Raw genomic sequence first — 26,348 nt, forward strand, 5'->3', positions numbered from 1 at the left:
AATCAAGGCATAGCAGTATTGAGGAAGTACCAACCCCAATTGAACTTATTATGGGGGTAGACGCATGGGACTGGGTTTGCCGATTCATGAATGACAGCCATTATAAGCAAGTTTGCTTTAAAATTCTGCAAGGGGAACACTTCACCATGAGGTCAGTCCGGAAACTGATGGGTCTTGATCGCCTGAATTACTATACACCACTCTGCAATAACCCCAATTTACCTGAAATTTTTAATGATCCTATTGTTAAAAGGTGGCATGATGCGGGTCTGTCTAAGCTTGGTTATTTTTATTCTCTAACAGGCATATCCTCTTTTGAAAATCTTAGAGATCAGTACGAACTAGATCGGAGAGATTCCTTTAAATATTTGCAAATTCAGGATTTTTTTTAACTGAAGAAGGGTGGTGGGCCAAACGGTTTTGCCAGCAATAATATAATAGATAATCTAAGAAAGGATAAAACTTTATCTATTGGCGAGATGTATAACCTTTTCAGTGCTTTAATGCCAGATGATATGGAGGTCCGAGCACTAAAGTGGAAAGCCGAGATAGGAATTCCGGAAAACCTTTTCTATCACTCAGCTGAATTTGCACAGAATCTTAATTTCCGGCCCGCCTACAAGCTCAATATTATGAAACCTGTTTTTCGCTGTATTATACCCCTAAAAAGATCGCCAATTGGGCGACGGGGAGAGGAACCTTCTGCCCCAGGTGTGCACTATTTCAGGCAGACCTAAAACATGTCTTTACCTCCTGTGATGCTCTAAATAATCTAAAACAAGAGATCTCTAACTTTCTCAAGGAGGCACTAGAGGTTGATTACCTCCTCATCTCCGTCCTTGATTGTACTAGGGGTGGACCAGCAAATAAAGGGGAAGCCAGGAGAATGAATTGTGTTTATTGGTATGGCGATACTTCGCTTTTGCCTCGCCTCTGGTTGGATCAGAACCCCGCCCCCCTGGGTTTCACCAGTGGTTGTCTTGCCTATTAGCAAATTACAATTTCGAAAAAGCAATTCATGCAAAAAGGGGATTGCGCTCAAGAACGAAAGGATTAAAAATTTGGGAGCCATTGTCAAGATGGATTGAGAGGAATGGGTAAGCCACAAAACTTAACTCTTCTTAGAGTAGCCAACTCCTTGTGGGTGGGGTGGGGTGGGAGATAGGCTGGTTTCTTTTATTTTTTTGGGGTGGTTTAAAATAAAAAAACGTGGAAAAACGTAGTGCATAATTCTTTTTTCTTTGCATTGTTGTTTTCTCTTCTTCGCAACCTTCTGGTGATAATGAATTGTAAGTATGACATATATTATTGTTAAATTATGCAGTAATATATATATATATTTTAAAAGAACAAGAACATACAGTGCAATGATTTGGGTGGAACACAATTCAGACTGGATTGCTTGGCATCAACACACATTATTTTCTGGCTTTGACTGGAGTTTTAATCGAGTCGCCAAAGATTTTGGAAGGTGCACGCTGTTTACAAGTTTATTTTATCAAAAACATAAGAACCGTTTTCAAGAAGTTCATAAATATCTGAAATGTGTTCCACTTCCGGAGAAATAATTATGGGATGTTGCTCATACTTTGTTTGCACCAGCCATTTGTTCCTGGGCTTGACACCCGCCCCTGCCTTCCTGTCTGGCTCTCATAGAGATTCCTTGTGAGAATACTGCGCTTCCGCCTGTGCCACACACAGCCTGTTAGATGTAAGGGTGTAGTACTGAGCAAGGTACAGCTCCCAAGGTGTCACAGCACTGGGATGTGAGATGAAGGTTAGGAAGGCAGACTCCACCTCTTATGTGAGCGGCTTTTCAAAATATGGTTCTCTCTGTAATCCCACTCCTCTGAAAACAGAACATTGTGGATACTACAATGAGGGACACAGTTCACTTCACTTGAATTGGAAATAAGCATCAGACCAGCATTTATTAATGAGTCCTTCCTGGATCGCCAAACAGATCTTCTTTCATATACTCACCACTCTTGATCACCATCAGATCCACCTAAAGGACCTTCATCCAAAACAAGATCCTAGCCAACGCCATCAACTCCAAGCAACTCTTCAGCGTCATCCAGGAATTCATCAAGCCCTCCAGCGAAACCACGGACATCACCCCTTCACAGGACCTCTGTGACAAGCTTGGATCCTACTTCCATCTGAAAATCAAGGCACTCTACGACAACTTCCACGACCAGACACCCAACTCCGAATCCACTTCCTGCTCCAGCAACGCCAGTCAGCCCACCATCTCCTCCTGGACCCCAGTCACCACCGAAGACACCTCCTCGACCATGAAAGGCATCCACTCAGGGGCTCCCACTGATCCCTGCCCCCGCACATCTTTTGCAGAGCCGCCATCGCGCCCGAACTACGACACCATCAACTCCACCTTCAAGACCGGCACCTATCCTGACGACTGGAAACATGCAGAAGTCAGACCCCTACTCAAGAAGCCCTCAGCAGACTCCACCGACCTCAAGAACTACCGACCCATCTCCCTCCTCCCCTTCGCGGCCAAAGTCCTAGGAAAGACCGTCAATACACAACTAACCAAATTCATTAAAGCAAACTCCATCCTGGACCCTTCCCAATCCGGATTCCGCAGCAACCATAGCACCGAAACCGCCCTACTCGCAGCCACGGACGACATCCGTACCCTCCTCGACCAAGGACACACCGCGGCCATGATCCTACTTAACCTCTCTGCAGCATTCAACACCGTCTCCCACCGCACACTCACCGCCAGACTCCACGACGCTGGCATACAAGGAACTGCCCTCAACTGGATCTGCTCGTACCTCACCGGCAGAACCCAAAGAGTCAGACTACCACCCTTCCTCTCCGAACCCACGGAAACCAACTGTGGAGTGCCCCAAGCATCATCGCTCAGCCCCACGCTCTTCAACATTTACATGGCCCCCCCACGCTGTAATCGTCAGAAAGCACGGACTCCGCATAGTATCCTACGCCGACGACAGCCAGCTCATCCTCTTCCTCACCAAGGACCGAATCACCACCAGACTCAACTTCTAGGAAGGAATGAAGGATGTCGCATCCTGGATGAGCAGAAACTGCCTGAAGCTCAAATCGGAGAAGACAGAAGTCCTCGTCCTCGGATCCTTTCCCTCGGCTTGGGACGACACCTGGTAGAGCACCGCCCTCTGCAGCACCCCCACACCCACGCACCTCGGCATCGTGCTCGACTCCTCCCTCTCCATTACCCGACAGGTCAACACTGTCGTCTCCAGCTGCTTCAAAACCCTCCGAATCCTCCGGAAAACCTTCAAGTGGATCCCCCACGAATTAACAAAAGCCGTCACCCACGCGCTCCTCACCAGCAGACTGAACTACGGCAACGCCCTCTACGCCGGGATCAACAAGTCTCTTATCCGCATACTCCACACCATGCAGAACACTGCAGCCAGACTCATCCTTGACATCCCCTCAACACGAGCACACCACCAACGTCTACGAAACCTCCACTGGCTCCCCGTTGAGAAGAGAATCACGTTCAAGATACTCACCCATGCCTACAAATGGATCCACAACACTGGACCCCAATACCTCAATGACAGAATCTCCCTCCACATACCCAAAAGAAACCTCCGATCCGCCGACCTCTCCCTCGCCAAAATCCTGCGCATCCGCAGATCCAGAATAGGTGGAAGAAACTTCGCCTACGTCGCAGCCAAGACCTGGAACGAGCTCCCGCTCAACATCGGAGGCTCCCACTCCCTAAACATCTTCAGGAAGACTCTCAGACCTGGCTCTTCGACTGAACAGAGCTGCCTACTACCTCCTAAAATCCCCCCCTCGCCCCTCAAAAAGCCCTCACGGGTGAGTAGAGCACTTATAACTCCCCTGATTGATTGATTGATTGATTGATTCTCTAAATACTATAGGTGGGCAAGCCAACAAATGAACAGGACGAGAACCAAAGACAAGCCAAGGGTCTGGCTCAAATCTTAGAGCCCGTGCTGGAGGCGAGCATTGAAAATGCTTGCCTGTGTATATCACTGAACAAAAATCACATAAAGTATGATAAAGTCTCTCCAAAATTCAAAAATGTTAATTAATAAAAAATAAACTCTGACAAAGCCAATAGATCTTGCTTAGGCGAAACCTTTTGGCTTTTCCAATGCTTCTTTAATGAGTCTCTAAGCTGCAGGAAAAATGATATAAAGAAATTTGTATCTCAGTTTTAAATGAGTGTATGCTACATTGTACTGCTTATGTCAGTGTTCATAGTCGCAACCTTTTCCTTCTAAAACACTAGTGAAGCTTTATCTTAAAACATCTTAATTCTGATGTTCTCACATGTGGGTAGAGACACATCACTAAAACACACGGGTGGGATGCAGTGTTGCACTGATTCAGGGCAGTTTTGCACAGGTATTGGCCTTTTTGCAGTCACATTTGCATTGACATGAAGAGGCGTGCCAACATCTTTCATTTGGCTTGTGGCGCTCTCAGCCCACTTTAAGGTATCCGAAAGGTAAAATTAACCAAACGTTTTTCCTTGTAGCTTGAAAGGTTTTGTTTGTTTATTCAGCTGCCTAAGTAAACTGTGTAGCAAAAATAAACGTGTCCATTCCATCACATTGAAAAATGGTGTGTTTCAGAGCACTTTTGGAATTTCAATCCTTAATTTAAATGGCAGACTACATTTTGGGTAAAACAACCCACAGTTTCCCACCCCCAAATTATGTAAACCAACACCTCTAAGTAAAGGCAATATCATCTCTTCAGTAATTGCTTATAAGGTTTCAAAGGCGAGACCTATTGGCTATGCCGATGCTTTTGCTGGCCTGCCAGCCGTGTTGGCAAAATTACATTAATTCTTGCCAAACATTGCAAGTCATAACATCGGCTCCCTCTTGTTTACTGATGAGCTTGTCCTTCTCGATCAAACGCAAATAGGACTGCAAAGAAAGATCGAATTTGTAAAAGCTTATTGTTAAACTAGTAAACTGTGAACCAAATAAACAAAATAAAAATGTATTTGATATGTCCAGAAAGAGTCTACATTGTTGGTGGTTAGCAGGAACTAACCTGCAGACAGTAAAGGAAATCTGTAACTAGTTACTTTTTACCTTGCTCTTGTCTTGACACTCATTGGAGAAAATAAACAATTAAAAAAATTCTACTATACTGACCTTCCTTTATTTTATTTTTTCCTCTTTGCAGGTAACATTGTGCCCATGGTGTTGTAAGGATGTGTTTTTTTTAATTTACAGTAAACTAGGGAATGTAAGGAATTCACCCAAGAGATTATTGATGTCCAGTTATTTAAATGATCACTAGATTTGCACAATACACTCGCATGAAGTCCCAGAGCAGGCAAAAAAGACAGAGCTTGTGATGCCCTCGGGCACATACACCTTAATAGGTAAAACTGTTACAGTACTTATGAATCCTTAAGAACTTTGACAATGCTTATAAAAGATGCATTGAATGAAGAAACCATTGACAGTGTTGTGAATGCCTCTCTGGTTAGGGTTTGCATAGTGGTGGATGTAAGAATGATAAGGTGGTGACCTTGAAATCTGTGTTGATAGTCTTCTCTTGGGAAGAGTTAGTTTGAAGGATGTCCATCAGTCTGTGTGTGTTTCATTGTGAAATGAAAGGAGCAGCAGTGGCCTACTTGATGATGTTGATGTAGTATCTGATACCTCACCTTGCTTTTTTTCTTAATTGACCTGTCGCATGGTCTTATAACATAGATGAAGTGTTTTACAAATTTGAAGAGGGTCTTCTTTGAAAACTGTGTCTTCCTTGAGTAATTTGCAGTTTGCAGCATTTGCTAAGGTGATGAACTTTCTTAATTTGGAGTAGAGGGTTTCAGTTTTGAGTCCTTCTGGGAGTTGGATTTGATGCCTTATCTTCTGTTCCTTCGGATGGATTGTTTGCTATCAGTGAGTTCTTAGATATAATGTGTTAGATGTGTAGGTAATTGGTTTGGCGACTTGTGGCTTCAATGAGACAGATGTGTGTTGAAACTGGCACTGGTTGACATTGGCTGTCGCAGACTTTGTGATCTTCAGGGTTATGCTTTATTGCCTGTATGCCTGATGAAATGCATGACATTTGTCAAGCTTAGAAATGCAGTGCCACACTGCCACATGTTTTTTTTTTGACCGTCCTTGTATATCTCCTCTTGTGGACTCAACAATCCTGTAAGACCACTATAAATTCTCAACTTTTTAAATGGAGATGTTTGACAGCATAGTTTAGTTCTATGGGCTGGGTGGAATCCCAACCATAATGAGGATGGCTATTGCTCACTCATATTAGGCTATGCGTTGACTTGTTGCGGTTGTTGGAATCCTAGTTTAGGGGTGCAGACCTTTTTACCTGCATCCCTGTGGAGAGACGGCCTACCACTTCTCCCCAGAAAGACACATCTAGTCTCTATAACCAAGGTCCTTTGTCTGTTTATTTGAGACATTTGTGGGTAATATTTGTAAATATTTTATTGTATTGAATCAAATGAGTGGCCATAGAGACACATAGGAAGGCTTGCACAAGATGGTGGTCACCCTGCAGGCCTTCCATGCTAACCTGTGTTCTCTCTGCTCAGGCCTCCCTCCGTTGTACGGAATTACCTTTACGAAGGTGCAGGGGATAGTTCTACATCCCTTTCCTAACCTGGTTTGGCTGTGCAGGTGTCACCAAGCAATTGTGTGATTATCGCTAGAGTGGGCCTTTGGCTGCACCCACATGCTGGTAGCCAGGAGTTCATGTTTCGGTTGGACAGAAGTTGTGTGCTTCCACAGAAAAAAGGCTTTCCTTCAGGACAGCTGTGAACAATTTGTTTATTTATCCAGCTGGCTGTGCTTGAACTTTTAGGGGCATACACATGATATTGTAATACTGTAAAAGTGTCTTGGATAACTAAATATTTTGTACTGTTTCTTTCTCGGGCAGCAGCACAGATGAGAGAAGATGTGGCTGCGATGACTGTAGTCCCACCACCCTCTCATTCCTTCCCTCATTAACTTTAGACTTCAGAATGCAGATTTGTGTAGGAGCAAAAAAGAACAGAAGATGGATGAAATGCAAACATTTATCCCAGTCACAGATCTGGGTTTATTCCATAGTTTTTTTTTGCTCACCACACCACCCTAGTTTGGATCCAGCTATATACAAATCAGTCTTGACCCTGCTCATCGCGGGAACAGTCCAGCCCAAATTGCAAGGCCTGGTCCTTCCTGGACCAAAATCAAGCATCCTGGGACCATTTCCGGGGTATCACCCCTCATCAGCTCAGCTAGCTTGAATCCAGTGGCACATTGAGCATGGGACCCACGTCTGGACGTACCCATCCCACTTAAGGTGGCAAGAGCAAAAAGATCAGATGATGAATAGAATGCTGAACAATGTAAACCTTCACCCCAGTCACAGATCTGGGTTTATTCTATTGGGTTTATTCTATTGTTGTATTGCTTACCACGCCACCCAAGTTTGGGCCCAGCCATATGCAAATCAGTCTTGACCCTGCTCCTCATGAGAACAGTCCAGCCCGAAACAATTCTAAGGTAACTTGCACCCCTGCCATGCACAGTTTTCTCTTTAATAATTTGATCACAAATGTCGCAGTGATATCAATGATGTCCATGAAGATATCATGTGTGTTCTAATATGTGGGATAATTAGTAGTGCATAGCAAGGGCTAAGTTATAGTTACCTTAGGGCACTACTTATAATTACTTGAGATAACTATAACTCTTGAATTTAATTGGTTTTGTAAATTTAAAACGTTACATTGTCACTAAAAGTGTCACCTAACTATAACCACTTTCAAATTACTTTAAGTCCTAGTTATAACTCATATTTGTACTTGTGGACCATCTTCAAATTAACGACAAGTCGCGCACCTTCGTACACAGTCGTGTCACCCAACTCGCCGCACTACATTAACTCGCCACTCTACCATGAAATGTTTTCTCACAAATCATTTGACTTCAGATGTCATAAGTGTTATCAATGTTATGATTTCACATGCTATAACTTATGTAATATGCAAGAGTATCACTAGTGCATGGAGAAGGGGCAAGTTATAGTTAATGTAGTGTGGCGCCACTATACTGTACGCCAAGCCACCATGTACTCCGGCGTAGCAGCACGTTAGTCTCCTTCCTCACTTGGCCTCAGAGTTGTACTAGTCTGAGGCCAAGTGAGGAAGGAGATTTAATGTGCTGCTGCGCCGGAGTTCATGGATCGGGCTGAGAGGAAAAAAGAAAATTGCTCCTTTTGTTGGTATTTTTTTGGTCGGGGCAGACATTCCCCTGAAGAAGGCAGCAAACCAAAATGCATAGGGAGAAAGAAATGAAATCGCTTTGTATAATACAGAAGTGATGCATATTGGGATATGAAGTTCTAATTCGAACGCCATTGAAATAATTTAGTTTAAGCAAGAAATGATGAGAAGAGTATTCATTTTGGCTGTAGACACATCATTTCGACCTGTGCCCAGGGAGACCCCCCATGGAGGTGGGGTTGCGACTCCATTCTACTCTACCACACTCCACTTTCCCGGCAAAGGTCATCGAGAAAACCGTCAACATGCAACTGACCCGCCACCTCGAGGACAACAACATCTTAGACCCCTCCCAGTCCGGATTCAGACGACACCACAGCACCGAGACAGCCCTCATCGCCGCCACAGACGACATCAGACACCAACTTGACAACGGTGAAACATCAGCCCTGATACTCTTTGACTTATCAGCCGCCTTCGACACGGTCTGCCACCGCACACTAAAGACACGCCTCTAAGAAGCCAGAATCCAGGAGAAGGCCCTGGACTGGACCACGTCCTTCCTCACCGGCAGAACCCAGAGTGTCCGCCTCCCACCCTTCCGATCCAAAGCCACCGACACCAGCTGCGGCGTACCCCAGGGTTCATCCCTCAGCCCTACCCTGTTCAACATCTAAATGGCCCCCCTCGCACAAGTAGCCCGCCAGCACGACCTGAACATCATCTCCTATGCCGACGACACCCAGCTCATCCTCTTCCCTCACCAAGGAACCGTACACCGCCGAGACCAACCTCCACGAGGGAATGAAGGTCGTCGCCGAATGGATGAGGAGCAGCCGTCTGAAACTGAACTCGGACAAAACTGAGGTCCTCATCCTCTGCCCAACCCCCTCTGCCTGGGACGACTCATGGTGGCAGACCACACTGGGAACAGCACCGACACCCACGGACCACGCACGCAACCTAGGATTCATACTAAACTCCTCCCTCTCCATGTCGAAACAGGTCAACACCGTCTCCTCCTCCTGCTACAACACCCTCTGCATGCTCCGCAGGATCTACAAATGGATCCCAACCGAAACCAGAAGAACGGTGACCCAAGCCCTTGTCAGCAGCAGGCTGGACTACGGCAACGCACTCTACGCAGGAATCCCGGCCAAACACCTACAACGACTGCAACGCATCCAAAACGCCTCCGCCCGACTGATCCTCAACATCCCACACCGCAGCCACATCACCCCCCACCTGAGACCTACACTGGCTCCCCATCAAGAAGAGGATCACTTTCAAGCTCCTCACCCCCGCACACAAAGCACTCCACAACACCGGACCAGCCTACCTGAACAGCAGACTCAACTTCTACACCCCCACCCGCCAGCTCCGCTCCGCTCCGCCAGCCTCGCTCTCGCTGCCTTCCCCCGCATCCAACGAGCAACCTCCGGCGGCAGGTCCTACTCCTTTCTCGCCGCCAAGACTTGGAACACCCTCACTACCCACCTGCGGCAGACCCAGGACCTGCTCACCTTCAGGAGACTCCTCAAGACCTGGCTCTTCGAGAAGTAGCAGCACTCCCCCTCCCCCAGCGCCTTGAGACCCTCACGGGTGTGTAGTGTGCTTTACAAATGACTGATTGATTGATTGATTGACTGATCCACTTAATAACACTCCACTCGACGATAGTTAAGCCTACGATTTGAAAAACATTTTTATAAAAAATAAATAAATTAAATTCATGACAAAAATAAGACTAAACCTTTGTTCTAGTTAGGAAAACTTTATTTATTCTTTCTATATAAACTAAACTTAAAATACTCAAACATTATACATTCTTAAGTTATAATTAAACTTTTAATTTATAATTCATGCACCACCTTTAAGTTCAGATACATTTATTTACTCTTAATCTAGAAACCAAACTACCTACTTAAAAATAACAATTTCCAAACTTATACTTGTACCTTTGCGCAACCCCTTCAAATTATTTAAACCGCCTCCCCTCCATGCACAGTGTATTTGACTCTGCAGCCACACTACATTAACTATAACTCGCTACTCTGCCATGCACTGTGTTCTCACAAAAGATTTAATTTGCGATATAACCTTTCTTCTAAATACTATTATTTTAAATGGTATAAGTGAGATAATATGAAACGGTATAAGCAGTGCATAGAGAAGGCACGAGTTATAGTTAATGTAGTAATGTCCTGTTTGGCTACTAAAAACACAATATCCACCAATGCCCTCTGGAATTGAGGCTTAACTCAATTCTCCATCACTCCAAGGTGTGCCACCTTGGGGTCCAGAATGCTGAGTATTAGTTGTATTTTAGTTAAGAAGTCATGTATGGTATGTGTACAATTAAAAATAACAGGGCATAGCACCTCCAAATGTTATTATAGAGTGTCCCTTCAGGTTTGCCACATTGTGTACACGCTGCATTTGGCGCTTTACCCATTTCGCTCAACGAATCAGGGCTATAGTATATCCAATGGAAAAAATTAAATTTAATTAATTGTAGGTTAGAGGGAATTGTGAGTGATCATCGGCAGCCATCTTGGCCTCCCGCTAATCATTGTCCTCCATCTCGCCCATATCCCCTTCCAATATGGCTTTCGGATCTGGGATGTTTTAGGAACATGGTGCTGTAGATTCTTGAGATTGCCTTATGGCCCAGCAGTTCAAGCATCAGTTTATCCTCAAGTGTGTTTGTGTGGGACTTCCTCAAGATCGCTCTTTTATATATCAAGTGCATGACAGACTTGGAGATATTTAAAGATTTATCCAAGTCAAACTCCTCAACTAACCATTCATTCAAAGAACAGAATATGATTATGGTCCCATGTGTCTCCCAGTTTAGAATTCCCAACAAGGTCCCACAGACTGAAACCTGCCAATTGCATCTTTTGCTTCAGCCAGGTGCCAACCCAAAGGACGGTCTTTACAATAAGTTTACCAAGTTAATTAATGTGAGACAGGGGCACTCACGAGAAAAGAAAAGATAAACTTGTGATAGTGAGGCTGGGGGGCCCGCTCATAAAGGAGAGCCAGAATCTCAAATGCCTCAAGGCTAGTCAATGTTAACATCCAGGAGTCGTGCCTATCACCAAAAAGCCAATCTGCGATTGTTATCATTAGGTCCGCCGGGTAATAAGGTCTGAGGTCCAGAGTCCCCAGGCCACCCTCATACATTGGGAGAGTACATTTGGCATGTGATACCCTGGGGACAGCTTGACTCCAGGAATCTCCTGGAAGATGGCGAGCGGGAGTTCAAGAGTAATTCTGTAGTACGTAAGCAAATCAGGGAAGCACCACTGTTGTATAAAGGTTTTACGATGTACTACCGACCCATAAAATTTAGCGATTGTGGGGCCCACATCTTCAGGCCGGCCCGGGTGCACTTAAAAATTGGGGCGATATTTAAGTCCCAAGATGTCTGTTGGTTTCGTGTGGTATATATGCCACGATATAACAAGCATTGGCAAAGCCAATAAGTCTCGTTTTTGAGACTGCTGGCTTTGCCATTGCATTTTGTTCATGCTGTACAGCACGGGCATTGCCGACTTTAGCAATGATTTGCAGCCATGCTGTATAGCAGCTCTGCTAAAATAGATTTTTTTAAAAGGACTATGACTGGGTGGACAGGTGGGGGGGGGGTTCTGGTTCTGTTTGGGAATTTATTGGTTCCTCGCATCGGACAGTGGTAGGTTTTGGATAACTATTCTCTCAAGTGGTACTGTGGACAGTGATATTCTGAATCGCGGCATGCCTAGGGCAGCTGATCGTCTCTGCTTTGGTCTGGTTAATGGAAATGGGGGCGCATGTGCGGACGACAGATTTCTTTTGTTGAAGATGAGCTGCTTGTGTTCTGATGGTGCCTGGACAGGGACTTAGAGTTTCCACCTGGAACGTGAATGGCCTGGGGGACAAAATTAAGAGGTATAGTCCTGCAATATATTCAACGACACAAACTAGATCTAGTGCTCCTACAGGAGACTCACTTGATAGGGGATACATGCATGGCACTGAATAGGAAGGGCTACTGCATGATCGTACACTCCGGGTTTACTACGGGCTCCAGAGGGGCGGGGATACTCCTACGTAAGGGTTGTCCATACATGGTACAAAACACCTGGACTGATGTGCTAGGCAGGTATGCAGCGACCACGGGATTGTGGGAAGGCAGAGAAGTTAATGTGGTTTCGGTGTACGCCCCTCCTGGACTGCAGCGCCCAACCTTACAAGACATAGGGGCTCTGATATTGGCCCTACCAATAGGATCCTTGATATTGGGGGGAGACTTCAATTTGACCATGGACAGCCTTCGAGACCGACTTCCGCCTAGACCTGACCCACTGCAGGGATCTCAACTCCAAGGATTTGCCAATGCTCTCGGGTGGTGGATGTCTGGAGGTGGGCACATCCTCAACACACACATTATACGCACCAGTCGGGGGTACACGGCAGTCAATTGTGGATTGACTACCTATTTACACATGCGCATGATATACATGATTTTAATGAACCCACGACCCTGGCACGAGGTATATCTGACCACTCCCCCGTTGTGGTGGTCTTCGGCGTTCGAAATGTCAGGTGTCCGGGCACGATTAGGATCCAGCCGTGCGCATTAAAGATACCTCACATTAGGGAAGGCCTCCTACAAGACACTGACTACTATTTCAATGAAAACGTGGGATCGGTCGGGTCGGCGGTTACACTCTCGGGGGGGCTTATGGCGCGGTAATTAAGGGCAGGGCATTGTCACTGATGGTGGGCCACAGAACTGAGCTCAATAAGCAAGTGGTCGAATTAGAAGGGGACATTCTACACTTAGAGGGATCCCTCGCCCGGGACCCGAACCCTGATACACAACATAGGCTTGGAATAAAGAGGCAAGATTATAAACAACTATTGCTAGAGGATGCTACTCTGCGATCCCTGGCCACACGTCATCGGATCTATGAACAGGGCGAACGTACAGGTATGCTCCTGGCTTGGCTGGAGCGTACGGAACAGGCAGCTAAATGGGTAAGACCGATAGCGGGCCCGGATGGCAAGTTGACCATGGATCCCCAGGGGATCACGGAAACGTTTGCGTCTTATTTCAAAGAGGTATACCAGGTCCTGCAGGATTCGCAAGCCTCATTGGCGGCAGACCTCCTGTCCTCTATAGACGTGGTTAGCCTCTCATCTCATGATAGCGAGGCACTTGACGCGTATTTCTTGGTGGCAGAGGTTCAAAAAGCAATATCGGACGTTCGGTCGTGTAAAGCGATGGGTCCAAATGGCATACCTATAGAGCTTCTTAAACCCATGGCAACGAAGATAGCGCCCCACCTGTTAAACTTATATAACGAATGCTATGACTCAGGGATGTTGCCAGCCGAGATCCATAATGCTGCCATTGTGGTGATCCACAAACCTGGCAAACCGGCGGAGGAGTGCAGATCGTATCGCCCTATCTCGCTGCTTACGGTGGAAGCAAAAATCCTTGCCAAGCTAATAGCCAATCGTCTGATCCCGTATCGAACTGACCAGATCAGTCAGGTTTTATGCCCAGTAGAAATACGGCTCGAAATCTCCGTCGCGTTCACTGTGTGCTGGGGAGCATGGATACGATCGAGGAGGAAGCGATCATATTGTCACTTGATGCCACAATGGCATTCGACACAGTTGAGTGGAACTATCTCTTTGATGTCTTCGACCGCATGAGGTTTGGTCCCAAACTGATTGGATGGATCTGGCTGTTATATGAGCAGCCCACGGCACATGTCACGGTCAATAATCACTGCTCTGCCATTTTTCCCCTACGGCGGGGCACGAGACAGGGTTGCACTCTGTCGCCACTCCTTTTTGCCATGGTGCTGGAACCACTGGCGGTGTGGGTGAGGGGAGACCCGGAAATCGGGGGCCTTAAATGGACCAGAGAGCATGAGGACCGAATATCGCTCTACGCGGATGATATTCTGTTATATTTGGCCTCAGCGGTGCGACCTCTACGTTGGGTCCTGCATATTTTTCACCTCTTTGGTGCACACTCAGGGTATCAGATAAATTGGTCCAAATCCCAAATGTTTGCACTTAGGGGTGAACCCCCACATAGCCCTAGGGGCTATGACATCCCAGTGGCAGTACAGGGTTTTCGTTATCTGGGCATTTTTACCACACCAGACGTGAATCTTTTTCATGAATGGAATCTTCAGAAGACCTTGCAACGCTTGAAGTCGGATGTGGCGCATTGGAGGTCATTGCCCCTTACTCTCTTGGGACGTGCCTCCCTGTTCAAAATGCTCGCTCTCCCGTGCTTCCTTTATGCCCTGGAAAATGCTCCTAACCCGATCCCAGACTCCTACTTCTCGCAAATTGAAGGGGTGGTACGGGGGCTGCTCTGGGAAGGTCGGCCCCCAAGCATTGTCATAAACAAACTAACCATCGGGTGGTACGAAAGGGGTATTGGGCTGCCGGACTTACGCCTCTATTATCAGGCGTCGCAGTTGACAGCCATCAATAGATGGGCGTTTGGCCTCCCATGATGATCCCAACTTCAGGACAGATGTTTGGCAGATTGGGGAGGGGGGTGATACAATAGGGCACTCTACACGAACCATCGTAAATTACAGCTCACAGGCCCCACGGCTCGCACGGTGGAAGTGTGGCATGCAGTCCAGCGTAAGCTGGGGTGGCACATTCGTCTCACCAAGGCGACTACGCTGTGGGAACCAGATATCTTGGGTCACCTTAGCGCATGTCCAGTGTTTGACAAGTGGGACCTGATTGGGATCTCTAGGTTTGGGGACTTGTGGATGAAAGGGAAAAAGGCCACGTTTGCGGACCTCCAAAAGAAATACCACCTTGCACCCTCAGAGACTTTTATGTATATACAAATTAGCCACGCCATTGATTCGGCCCTCCCCGGGGGAACTCCCCTTCCAGACTCTTCCCTGCTGGAAGACCTCCTTTTATTGGATCCAATGGACCGTAAAGCCACCTCCCTCACGTACAAAAAATGAGTGAATAACCGTACAGATCCAATGTTGAAACTCCGGGAGAGCTGGGAGCGCAACATGGGGGGGGGGGGGGGGGTGGAGTACTCAGACTGGAGGGAGGCGCTGGCGTCTCCGAGGGAGGTGGCGATTCCTATGCGACTCAGACTGGTACAGCTTAAGGTGCTACACAGGGTCTACTTTGATGCCCCATTGTTGCTTAAGTTGGGTAGGAGGCCGGACCCGCTCTGCCTAAGAAGATGCAACCAGACTGGTACATTCACGCACATAATTTGGGACTGCCCCCACATCCAAAAATATTGGACAGATGTCACCCGGCAACTAACCCGGGCTTGTGGCAAACCTACTCAACCTTCCCCCAAACTATGCCTCCTCAATATATGGGAGGCAACCGATCTTACACAGACGGAACAAGCTTGGGCGACCATGGGGTGGGCCATAGCCAAACGAAATATTGCCCAGAAATGGGGGGCTGATGAGTTGCCATGGGTGAGGGGCTGGGCAACCCATATGGAGCATGCTATGGTGGCCGAAAAAACTGTATTTAAGGGACGAGGCTGCCCCAAAAAGTGGGACCATAAATGGGGAAAGTGGAATAAGTATAAGGGTGGTCTTTGCATTTCTCCCACAGTGGAACTGAGAAGGGAGAGGCGAATATTGATGGATACGCTGGATGGGACAGTGGGGTCCCCTTCACCAGGCAGTTAACACTAGTGCTCTTCAGTATTTGTACCAAAAATCTGCTTTTGAGTTTTTATGGACCAGGTGGAGATTTGCTATGAAACACTATTCATCACCCTAACATCCGTCATATGTTTCAATCCTCTAGTTGTGATATTAGCAGGTACTGTGACCTGTGTTATCAGGCAAGGGAACTGGCAGGCCATCAGATCAGCCCTGGCAGACCTGCCACACTTTGACGCAGTGTTAGAAGAGTCAGGGCCCTGACAGTTTTCACCCACTACAGTAAACTAGTCAGGACCCCAAGAGAGCTAATTTATACAATGCATACACCAGACAGAGCCTGTATCCTGTATTTTATACTGAGTTATTCATGGCAGATATTTGTTGACAGTTATCGCCCTGCAGGCTTCACACACTTTCACACTAGGCAGAACCTCTACACAGTGCATTACAGTTTACTGCTCTAGTGGGAATTGCGCTAAATGAACCTATGTAGGGCTTCTGGTGGGCCTTACATGATGTATTCTATTCAAGGCCACTGAAATGATGTGATTCTGTGGCTGTAGCTGTTTTTTGCATCATTGTGGATTTGCCAAATAATCCATCATCTGCAGTATATTCTGCAGATTTTCACAAAAAAAAATTCTAGCTCAAACAGACTAGAACTTACTAAAAATGTAGCAATGTGTGTTAACAAGCCATGAAAGGTACTTCGCAAAGGCAAACTGGTAATCTTGCAGTTACTTATGTCTGTATTTGGTTGTTGAACTGGTAGTAATGAGGTGAAATCTTTGCCCAGACAGTAATTAACATGTGTAAAAAGTACAAAAGTATGAAGTAATAGCATAAAGTGCTGCCTTATGCCACATAATTTCCCCTTTCTTGCCACATAATTTAGTCTACTCTGACACATAATTTGGAGCTCACTTGCCGCATAATTACTGATGATATCTGATAAGGCCGGGTCAGTCCACAGACACTATATCATGCAAGGGAGGCCCTCTAGCAGTCCTCACACACTATATCATGCCAGTCAAAACCTTACCTTGGGTATACAGTTGACAGGACCGTGCATAGCTTCACACAGTGTATCACACTAAGTAGGTCTGACACAGTGTAGTACAATTGAAAGGGACTTGCTGGTCACCATACACTAAATGACACTAGGCAAGGCCTCTGGCTTGCCTGACACAGGACCGTGGATTGTACACACAATATCACATTCGGCCTGACGGCAAAGCATACACTATATATCATACTAGAGGGAACATCTGGCAGGCCTTATATGGTGTATCACACTAAGCATGGTCTCTGGGATACACAGTGTATTATAGATGGTAAGACTAGGCACACGCTCACACACTGTATTAGTGTGGTCCGGGCATGCCAACATTAAGACACCACTGGACTTTCGTTCTTTTCTCCACAGCACATTGGTATGCATTGCTATAGTATAGACTTTAACAAAAACAAAAAAAGCCTTAGAACATCACACAATCTAGGAAAACAACATAAATTGATGAACACGTCTGCAAACCTGTAACAAGGTGCTGTAAAACATCCACTTACATGTAGATTTGATATTTTGAAAGAGCCTTTAACTTCGGTAAAAACAGCTTATAAAGTCCAAATTCCGTACAAAAAAGAAATATACTCAACCAACCGCCTGCTGCTGCCAACCCTAAGTGTATACAATAGTCACCTATACGCCTGTTGAAGACAATTAAACAAGAAAGTATACAGAACATTTAAATCACTCCAAAAGAGCGCTCTATATTGATCTGAGCTTGGGGTGTGAGAATACTGCCACTTCCATTTAGTAAAACATGAATCCAAACATTAAAAGGAAAAACTCCTCCCACCTCTTTCTACTTTACTCCTATTCCTCTCCAAACACGGATTACAAACTTTTGTAATCCGTGTGGGTCTTAACAAGGAAAACAAGGAGCGATGAGGTAGAGGGTGGGGGCACGGAACAGACTCCCTATGAAAACAGAATCTCACATTTGATCTCGGTCTTTGAATGCTCAGGAAATGTGAAGATGAGATTAAGATTTACAGGCCTTTTTAGGGAAACAGACAGATCGTTGCAGGTGAAAACAGGACTGATCATGGGAATTGGTTTTCAACAAGTAAAAACTAGTTCCTAATACATATGCCAAAATGGGGACCAGTAGATTGATATAGTACTTACAAAATCTGCAGCAGTTCCTCAGACAGAGCTTGCAAACTATTGCTTAGCAGTGTGGGCTGTACTTACACGCTGCCCAACGTCCATGGGCCCCTTCTAAATTTCTTTCAGTTAAAACAAAGCGACCCCTGTTTGTCATTATGGGATTTGGAGACTGTAAGGGAATCAAGGGGGCTGTGATACTTGCTCATAAATCATTCTCTCTTTCAAAGCTGGACTGAAATACTTTGGTGTAGCTGTGTCTCCCCAGAAAGGTGCACTTGGTACCTAAAAGGTGGGTTTCTTTCAAAAGAAGGTCCTTGGGGGCAAGCTTTTGAACTTACCTCAACTCCACCCCTCGTTTAAACTTTTCTAGGAGCCCAGTTTCCAGGAGCTCATTGCACCTTGTTGGCCCTAAATTCTCGGCTCCTCGCAATTTGGTATTTAAACGCCTTTGGCAGAAACTTGATCATTCCTCCTTTCAAGACATTCTAGCCATCTCCCAACCTATGCTGTCTGCATACACAGAAAGGTCTAGCGACTGCCTGGGAACATGGATCAACCAGGCCTTGGATAAATGCATTCCCTCGAAATGGACCCATCAGAAGAAAGCCCCGTCGCATGCTTGGTTTGACGAGACTCTTACCATTGCTAGGAAAAACTGTAAAGCACTTGAGCGCACCTGGAGGTGAGCTTACAGTCCCTCAGCCAAATTGTAATATACAAAGCCTAGGAAAGCTTACCACAAACTGATACGGAAAGCTCGTGCTGCACATCTTGCAAATAAAATCAATAATAATCCCTCCAAAACAATTTTTGCTTTGTTAAGATATGGTGAAGTCACCTCAGACAGCCGACAGCACCATTGCGTCTAATGCCCAATGTGAAACTCTGGCCACTAGTTTCATTAATAAAATGGTGGGCATCTATGACCGCTTTCAATCAAAAAGTGAGGCTATGTGCCATAGGAAGAGAGTACGACGGGTCAGTGAGACTTAATCTCTCTCTGCTCTCCCATCTACGCTGATGGATGACCTTCGGGTCCTGTTGACCAAAATAAAGTCAGGGTCTCCTGATGATCCCTTCAAACCGGAACTCTTTGGTAAACTCCAGGAATGTTTACTTCCTAGTTGCCTGGAATTCATTAACCTTTGCCTAAGGACAGCACAGTTGCCGCAAGCCTGGAAACATGCGAAGGTCATCCCGCTGCTGAAGAAACTGTCATTAGATGCCTCTAGGCTGGAGAATGATCGTCCGATCTCCTTGCTTCCTGTTTTTGCAAAATTAATGGAATCCTATGTGAATACCATACTAGTGCAATATCTGGAATCCCATTGTATATTGGATTCCTCGCAAAATGGTTTCAGGCCAAAATACAGCACGGAGTCAGCTATACTGACAGTTACAGAGCAACTTGGAGCTTCTCTTTGAGGGAAGTACGGCAGCTCTCATTCTGCTGGACCTCAGTGCTGCCTTTGATACTGTCTCGCATAACATCCTGCTTCATCGGCTGCAGGAGATCAGTATTACTGGTTACTACTCTTGCCTGGTTTACTTCCTTTTTGTCTGGCAGGTCCTTTCATGTCATTGTCTCTCCCTTTCACTCGCAGAGACACCCACACCGTTGCGGCATTAAGTCCAACACTGGTTGGCATTAAGTCCAACACTGTTTAATGTCTACATGCAACCATTGGCCATGTTGGCCAAAACCCGTGATATCTCTTTGATGTCATATGCAGGTGACACGCAGCTGATCCTATCCTTTACTAAGGATCCAAGTGAGGATGCTGCCAAATTTTGAGACTATCTATCTGCTATAGCCATCTGGATGGAATTGAACTGTCTCCAGCTTTACTCATCCAAAACAGAGATCCTCCTATTTGGCAGAGACTCTCATATATGGGGAGACAAGTGGTGGCCGCTGACGTTGGGCACTCCTCCGGAGCCTCAAATCGGCGTAAAAAATCTGGGTGTCCAGTTTGACAATGCCCTCTCATTTGAGGACCATTCTAAATCCGTGGCTAGGACTTGCTTCGGCCTACTGGTTGGACTTAAACCCATATTGGGGTTGTTTGACTCCCACACCCATCAGTTAGTCATTCAAGCCACGGTTCTGGCTAGGCTGATTTATTATAATAGCCTTCTGCTGAGATACAATAAGTCCGTCATCAAAGGCTACAACGCGCCATGAATGCGGCAGCCCGTATTCTGTTTGCTCTGCCTAGATATAGTTCTGTCTCAGGCTTGCTGCATCGCCTTCACTGGTTGTCTGTGGAGCAAAGAATCCAGTTCAAAACACTTTGCATCACACACCAAATTATCACAGGCACTGGTCCGGCATTCTGAATAATCTTTGTCATCCCTACACCCCTACCTGCGCCCTTTGCTCCGCTGATCCACAGCTCACTTTTGTGCCACGATTCCGTAGGGCTAGAGCAGGGGGCGCTTGTTTAAGGTGCTTGCTCCCACCCTCTGGAATTCTCTGCCTCTTCCTATCAGAAATATCACTAATCTTCTGTCATTTAGAAAGGCAGTAAAGACCTGGCTTTTCTGCTGATCTAGCATCCCTTTCATGCATCCACCCTCTCCTCTTCTGTAATTAGCGCTGGGACAACCTTTTGCCAGGAAAGCCATGCATAACATTGACATTTCAGGTCAAAATCCCAACTTGCCTGTGTGTATGAATTCTCGACAGCATAGTAACAAAGAGCAATTGCGCCATAAGGAAAGTGGTGCTGAGTAGCATACAAATAAATATATCTTTTTGAACAAACTGGGAGCCTCCCAACTACCCCTCTAGTAGTTGGGGTACAACTTCACCGCCAACAGCATCTATCTCCTGACTGTGAATGTGTGCTCAAGTAACACAAACTAGTTCCAAAAAGTGTCCAGAACAACAAATACGAGGGGGGGCCAGAATGGAAGCGCACACCTTGGTGAATGTCACTCCTCAAGACGGCTGATCTGGATCCTTTAGTTGGGGCGGGGTGTCTACCTCAACCCCTGCGTCCGATGGAATCCGTTCCCTCTGTCGCCCGTGTCAAAAGAGTGCACCTCGAGGGCTCCACCAGAGCCTCACACCCTGCTCAGTTCTCCAAGAAGGGGGCTTCGGCTGGTATGCCTATATCATATGCGCACTTGTCCCTTGGTTAACCACTTTCATTTTTGATGTTTTCTATTTTTACCATGAAAAAAGTTATTTTCAAATTCATTTGCCTAGGATTTCCATATTTTTATATTTAACTGCAATGCATTTTGCTACCATGATTTCTGTTCCTCCACATTTCTGAGCCAAGCGTTGAGCTTTCTTAGCTATCAGTGGAAGTCAGTTGTTGTTGCCCCAGATCAGGTACATCTAAACTTTTCTTTGAATATTAAAGTTGGTGCATTGAAGTTTTAAGGCCTCCTCCTGCCCGGCCCCAGGTTTGGGTATTTAAGAACTGCAAAAATGCTCACAGTTGTTAATTACTGCCCTCTTAAATCAGTGTCCCAACCAAGTCCTTTCTTGAAACCTAATGAATTAGAAAATATGTACACCATTTGCCTCCTGGCATCAAGAAGTCAAAGTATTCGAGGATTCTCGGCTGCAGGTCTGAGAAAATCTTAATTAGTTTTTGAGCTGGAGGTGATCCAGATTTCATTGTGCAAGCTGATATCTTGGATCCACGACTTACTGGATATGTTCTTGCACTGGACACTGGATGTTTTTCCCCTTTTTTGGGGGTGGTTTAACCTTTCTGTATGAGGATGTGAGCCTTTTACCATGTTTGTGTCTTTGTTTCATAGATTGTTACGTTGTTTGTATGATGTTGCTTCATGACTTCCATTGTCTAGATTTATAATATGGGACCATAATAGTTTCTGGTCTCCAGATGTGTGTATGAGTGTTCCACTCACAGTTTTGTATTACATGTGCTATTATTTTTCATTTCAGGATGAACCCACTATTGGCAATGGGGGATGGAGAAGATGATTTCTTTATTAAAGACTATGTTATGAGCGCTAGTGATGAGGAGGTAAATGATGAGTATATCCAATTTGTAGTATTTTACCTCTTTGCTCCATGTGTGTACGAATTGTAAGGAAACTAAAATAATATTATCGATAAAACACTAAAATTTTCCTTGAAAGTCTGCAAATAAATTACATTTCACACCAAATGTTTCAAGATGATGGCACTGAATAATTTGGGAACTGGGGTGTTATTTGAAGGTACCTTTCTATTGGGTGTCGTGGGAAAGAATGGGATTTATTTTGATATGTGGAAAAGTAACGTTTTATTCTGCTAATAAAATACCAGAATGTTCCTTATCTTAAATTCAAGATGAAAAGGCTGCCTATAGTAGCTAGAACCAACGGTCTTGTGTATTGCTATTTCCAATTCAACAGAGTCTCTTGATGTTCGTGCTTTTTTAGTCGGCTTTACTGAAGGATATTTGTTTCAAGATGACCCATGTCATGGGAAATCAAGATTGTGTGTGTGTGTGGTCTGTCTTAGAAATAAGCTCTGCTTTAGCTGCCAAGAACTGAACAGTGATTTGCCATCAAGGCAGGCTCCAAATCAGAAATAATATTGGCAAGGAGTATGTACAAACATTGTTTGGTTAAAGCTAAAAAGATTGTGAGGAGTCTCAATGGTCACAGATGCTAGATGCCCTTGGGAAAGAGGACTACAGGACCTTATGCAGGTTGCCTCTGGTGGGCAAGTGTTGCGGTAGCTCTGCCCCTGAAGTGTTTGCCCAGCAGAATTCTGGGTTGAATACTTTAAATTTCTGTACAACAAGGGTCTAAATGGTTCAAGTAATGCTTCTACATTGTCGATCACTCTGGCTCCACGGTTCTTAAACCTCAATAGGGAGAATTGACTATTAATATTTACACAATGGGAAAAAAATGGCCCCAGACCCGGAAAGTATCTTCGTGGATTAATTCCACTTGCAGCCTAATATCTAGGTCCCCTACTAGAATATGTTAACAAATGTCGTTTCTCTCGGGGGAGGGGGGGGAGGTATGGGGCAATCCCAGAAACATGGCGAGGTGCAATAATAGTCCCTATTCACAAAAAAGGACTGAAAGACATCCCCGCAAATTATAGGCCCATTAGCCTTATACATTGCATCCAGAAGATCTTTTGTTGCCAAGTCCTAATCGTGATCAGTGAGTGGATGGCGCATCAGAATGTCTTATCACACTTTCAGGCAGGTTTTAGGGAGAAGACCGGGATGGTGGACTAGATATTCCGCTTTATGATCTTGTGCTGGATACACATCGCTGTTGGGAAAGAGCATCTGTCTGCGGCCTTTGTGGACATGAGGGCTACATTCAACTTAGTACCGAGACATACACTCTGGGAGGTGCTGGAACAGATGAGGCTGCCTCGTGCTCTCCTGCATCTTTTAATCATGCTACATACAGATGCGTATGCCCAGGTGAGATGGAAGTACTTGGGTGGCTTAACCCAACAGTTTCCTGTCGAGCGGGTGTTTGTCAGGGTTATGTGCTGGCTCCCAACCTCTCTTGTTTATGAATGGAGTAGTGGACGATTTGTCCAACTGCCAGCACAACGCTGCAAAGCTGGCTGCTGTACGTATCCCAGTACTGCTCTTTGCAGATGATACCCTGTTAACCTCACAAACCCCCATGGACTTGCAACATTTGTTGAATCACTTTGTAGAATTTAGCAGGCGCAGAGGTCCTGAGAGTAATGCAGGGAAATCCAAACTGATGGTGCTAAACTTGCATCGTTCATTTAGAAATAATCTGACTGTTGATGGATCCCCAATTGAACAAGTAAAGCGCTTTGACTACTTGAGTCAGGCTCTCAGAGCAACTCACTTGGGATCTACAGTTTCATAAAAGGAACACTCTCTTGTCCCATAGGGCAGTTGTGATCGCTAAGAAACACAAAATAACATATAATAGAGCAGTTTCCCCAGCTGTTGAGGTGTACCCAGCGGTGGGTGGAGCACTCTTTATGGGGTAGAAATATGCATCTCAGCTGACACTAACAGACTTTCCACCATGTAAAATAGGTTCCTAAGGTCCCTGGTGAATGTCCCATCGATTACTCCCCCCCCCCCCCCCTTCCCCCCCCCCACCCCCCACCCCTCCATGCCACTAAGGTGGGACTTAAACCTGAAAAGAATTGAACATGTTGCTTGTCTTAAAACATTGATTTACTAGGCTAGAATCTGGACAACCAAAGAGCTGGTTCCATATAAAGCGGTCTTGCAGTAGATTATTACTTTAGACAAGAATTGCATTACACCTTGGCTGTAAGATCCTACGGTAACAATCTAAACTTACTGAGCACATGGGAAGATCCTACCATGCTTGATGGGAACTCAACCAGACGATTAAAGGGGCTTTTCTGGGACTCTGTTTTAGAAAGAGTGTGGCGCGATACGAGGTCTGAAGGGCTGGTAAGCAAATTCTTGAGCCACAAGCCTACAAGATACTTTGCATCATTCCTGGATAAGAATACCCCAGTTGAGGCTAAATCCTTGTACATTCATTTCCGAATTGGCACACTGCTGTTGAGGTTCTCTATTGTAAAGTGGGATCATTGTGGGCAAGGACTTGAGAGATGGTCTTTTTGTCCAAACACTGCTGAATCTGAGATCCACTTCTTATTGTTCTGTCAAAATTACAAAGCCCCTAGAGCCAAGTGGATCCTTCCTCTTTGTCGAAACTTGGCAGTCAAACAATATGCAGTAGCTTTACGCATAATGAAAACTGACACGACTGAAGTGATTGTATTTGCCCTTATAAGATATTTAAAGTGAGCCTGGTCCCTTCGTGCTGGTGCATTAAAGGCTGGGCCCTGAGACAGGTGGTCTAAGGTCAAGGTTCATGAGTTAATGTTTACAACCGATTAGCAGTTATTGTTTTGGCAAAGAGCGTGTACTCTGCTCGATGGATTATGAAATATTTTATGTTAAGCATTAAGCACTTTCGCTTGCCTGGCTACATTACAGCCCACAGTATTTTTGTATCTGTCCTTTTTTACACTTGAGATCTTACATGCAGTCCTTTGTACTTTGTATTTTATACTTCATCTTTTTAGAAAGCTGTATTTATTTGATTGTTTTTACCTGTGCTATTTGTATGCACACTGGATGTTGGTATATTGTACTTATATGGCCTCTTGGCCGAAATAAAGTAATATGATGATGAACAGTGTTTTGGTCTTTTCTCCAAGTTGTAGTGTGAGATATCTATTTAGATGTCTATCAAAGATTTTCCAACATTTTCTTATTTCTTAGTATTTATTATTCCCTCCATGCGACTAGTGACTGAAAAGTAATGAATGCTGTATCAAAGTGCACTATACTGTTAAACATAGTTCATCTTACCACTGGCTATTATATTATCAGCTGTGACAAGATAAGCTGTAATTTTTCCATTGACGCCATGCCAGCTCATTAGAGGAACAAATTGAGGCTGCAAAGGTGCTACTATAACAAGTGCCAGAAGAAATGCAGATGCCTGCTTTTATCAAGAGTGAGAAAAAAACTCTGGAGATGTGAAAGACCGGAGTAACAAACAAGATGGGTTTGGAAGCAGTACTTCCTTTGCCCCAGTCTCCCCCGCCCCCATTTCCACCAACACCCCACTCAGGCACTCCGGTTGGTCAAGACGTGCGTCACTGGTGGGACATATGTTCAAGAGTAAATACCTCCCTGACCCATCTATTTTTGACTCCTGAGCTGTGGGAAACTAGGCCTAATCCACAAGGGGTTGGGCCCATCAACCAAACGAGTAAGCCTGTTGATATCTCACATTGAGGACTTCTACAGAAGAACTGCGATCCTGTACTTTCCATAGTGATAGGCCCCAGTGTTCAAACTACTTCTGTTGAGCGCCTGCAGGTCCCACACTACAATAGCTATCCGGTCTGAAAAACCATATCTGCCCCGTAATAGGGGCAACGCTTACGTTGTACAGATAGGCACTGGCACCCCTTTATAAGCAACATCGAGCGGGACAGCGGCTCCCTCCCTGAAGATCCACTATAAAGGTCTAACTCACTGCTCCAAACCCTACGGGGAAAGATCTTTCCAGGGCACGGACATAGTGCCTGGTCTAAAAAGCTGTCTGGCCTACTGGGGAATGGCATTGACTTGCACCTCCTGCCATTCCGAAACAACTAATACGCCTGGCTGGGTAGGACGCTCTATGAGGGAGGCACCGCTTATGGACTATGCTACGTCCTAAGGCAGGA

General features: G+C 45.4%; 1 protein-coding gene across 2 annotated transcripts in view; it reads left to right on the forward strand.

The window, feature by feature from the left end:
- The window catches only part of UTP14A (UTP14A small subunit processome component), a 458,135-nt gene that overhangs the window by 15,354 nt on the left and 416,433 nt on the right, over positions 1–26,348 (forward strand). For both annotated transcript variants that reach the window (XM_085607771.1, XM_085607772.1), the window contains one exon: positions 22,059–22,140. In XM_085607771.1, the coding sequence (XP_085463897.1) occupies positions 22,060–22,140 (81 nt within the window). In that variant the 5' untranslated portion in view covers position 22,059. The remainder of the gene's footprint in view (positions 1–22,058; positions 22,141–26,348) is intronic.

Source organism: Triturus cristatus, chromosome 5_2, assembly GCF_964204655.1.
Source record: "Triturus cristatus chromosome 5_2, aTriCri1.1, whole genome shotgun sequence".
NCBI lineage: Eukaryota > Metazoa > Chordata > Amphibia > Caudata > Salamandridae > Triturus > Triturus cristatus.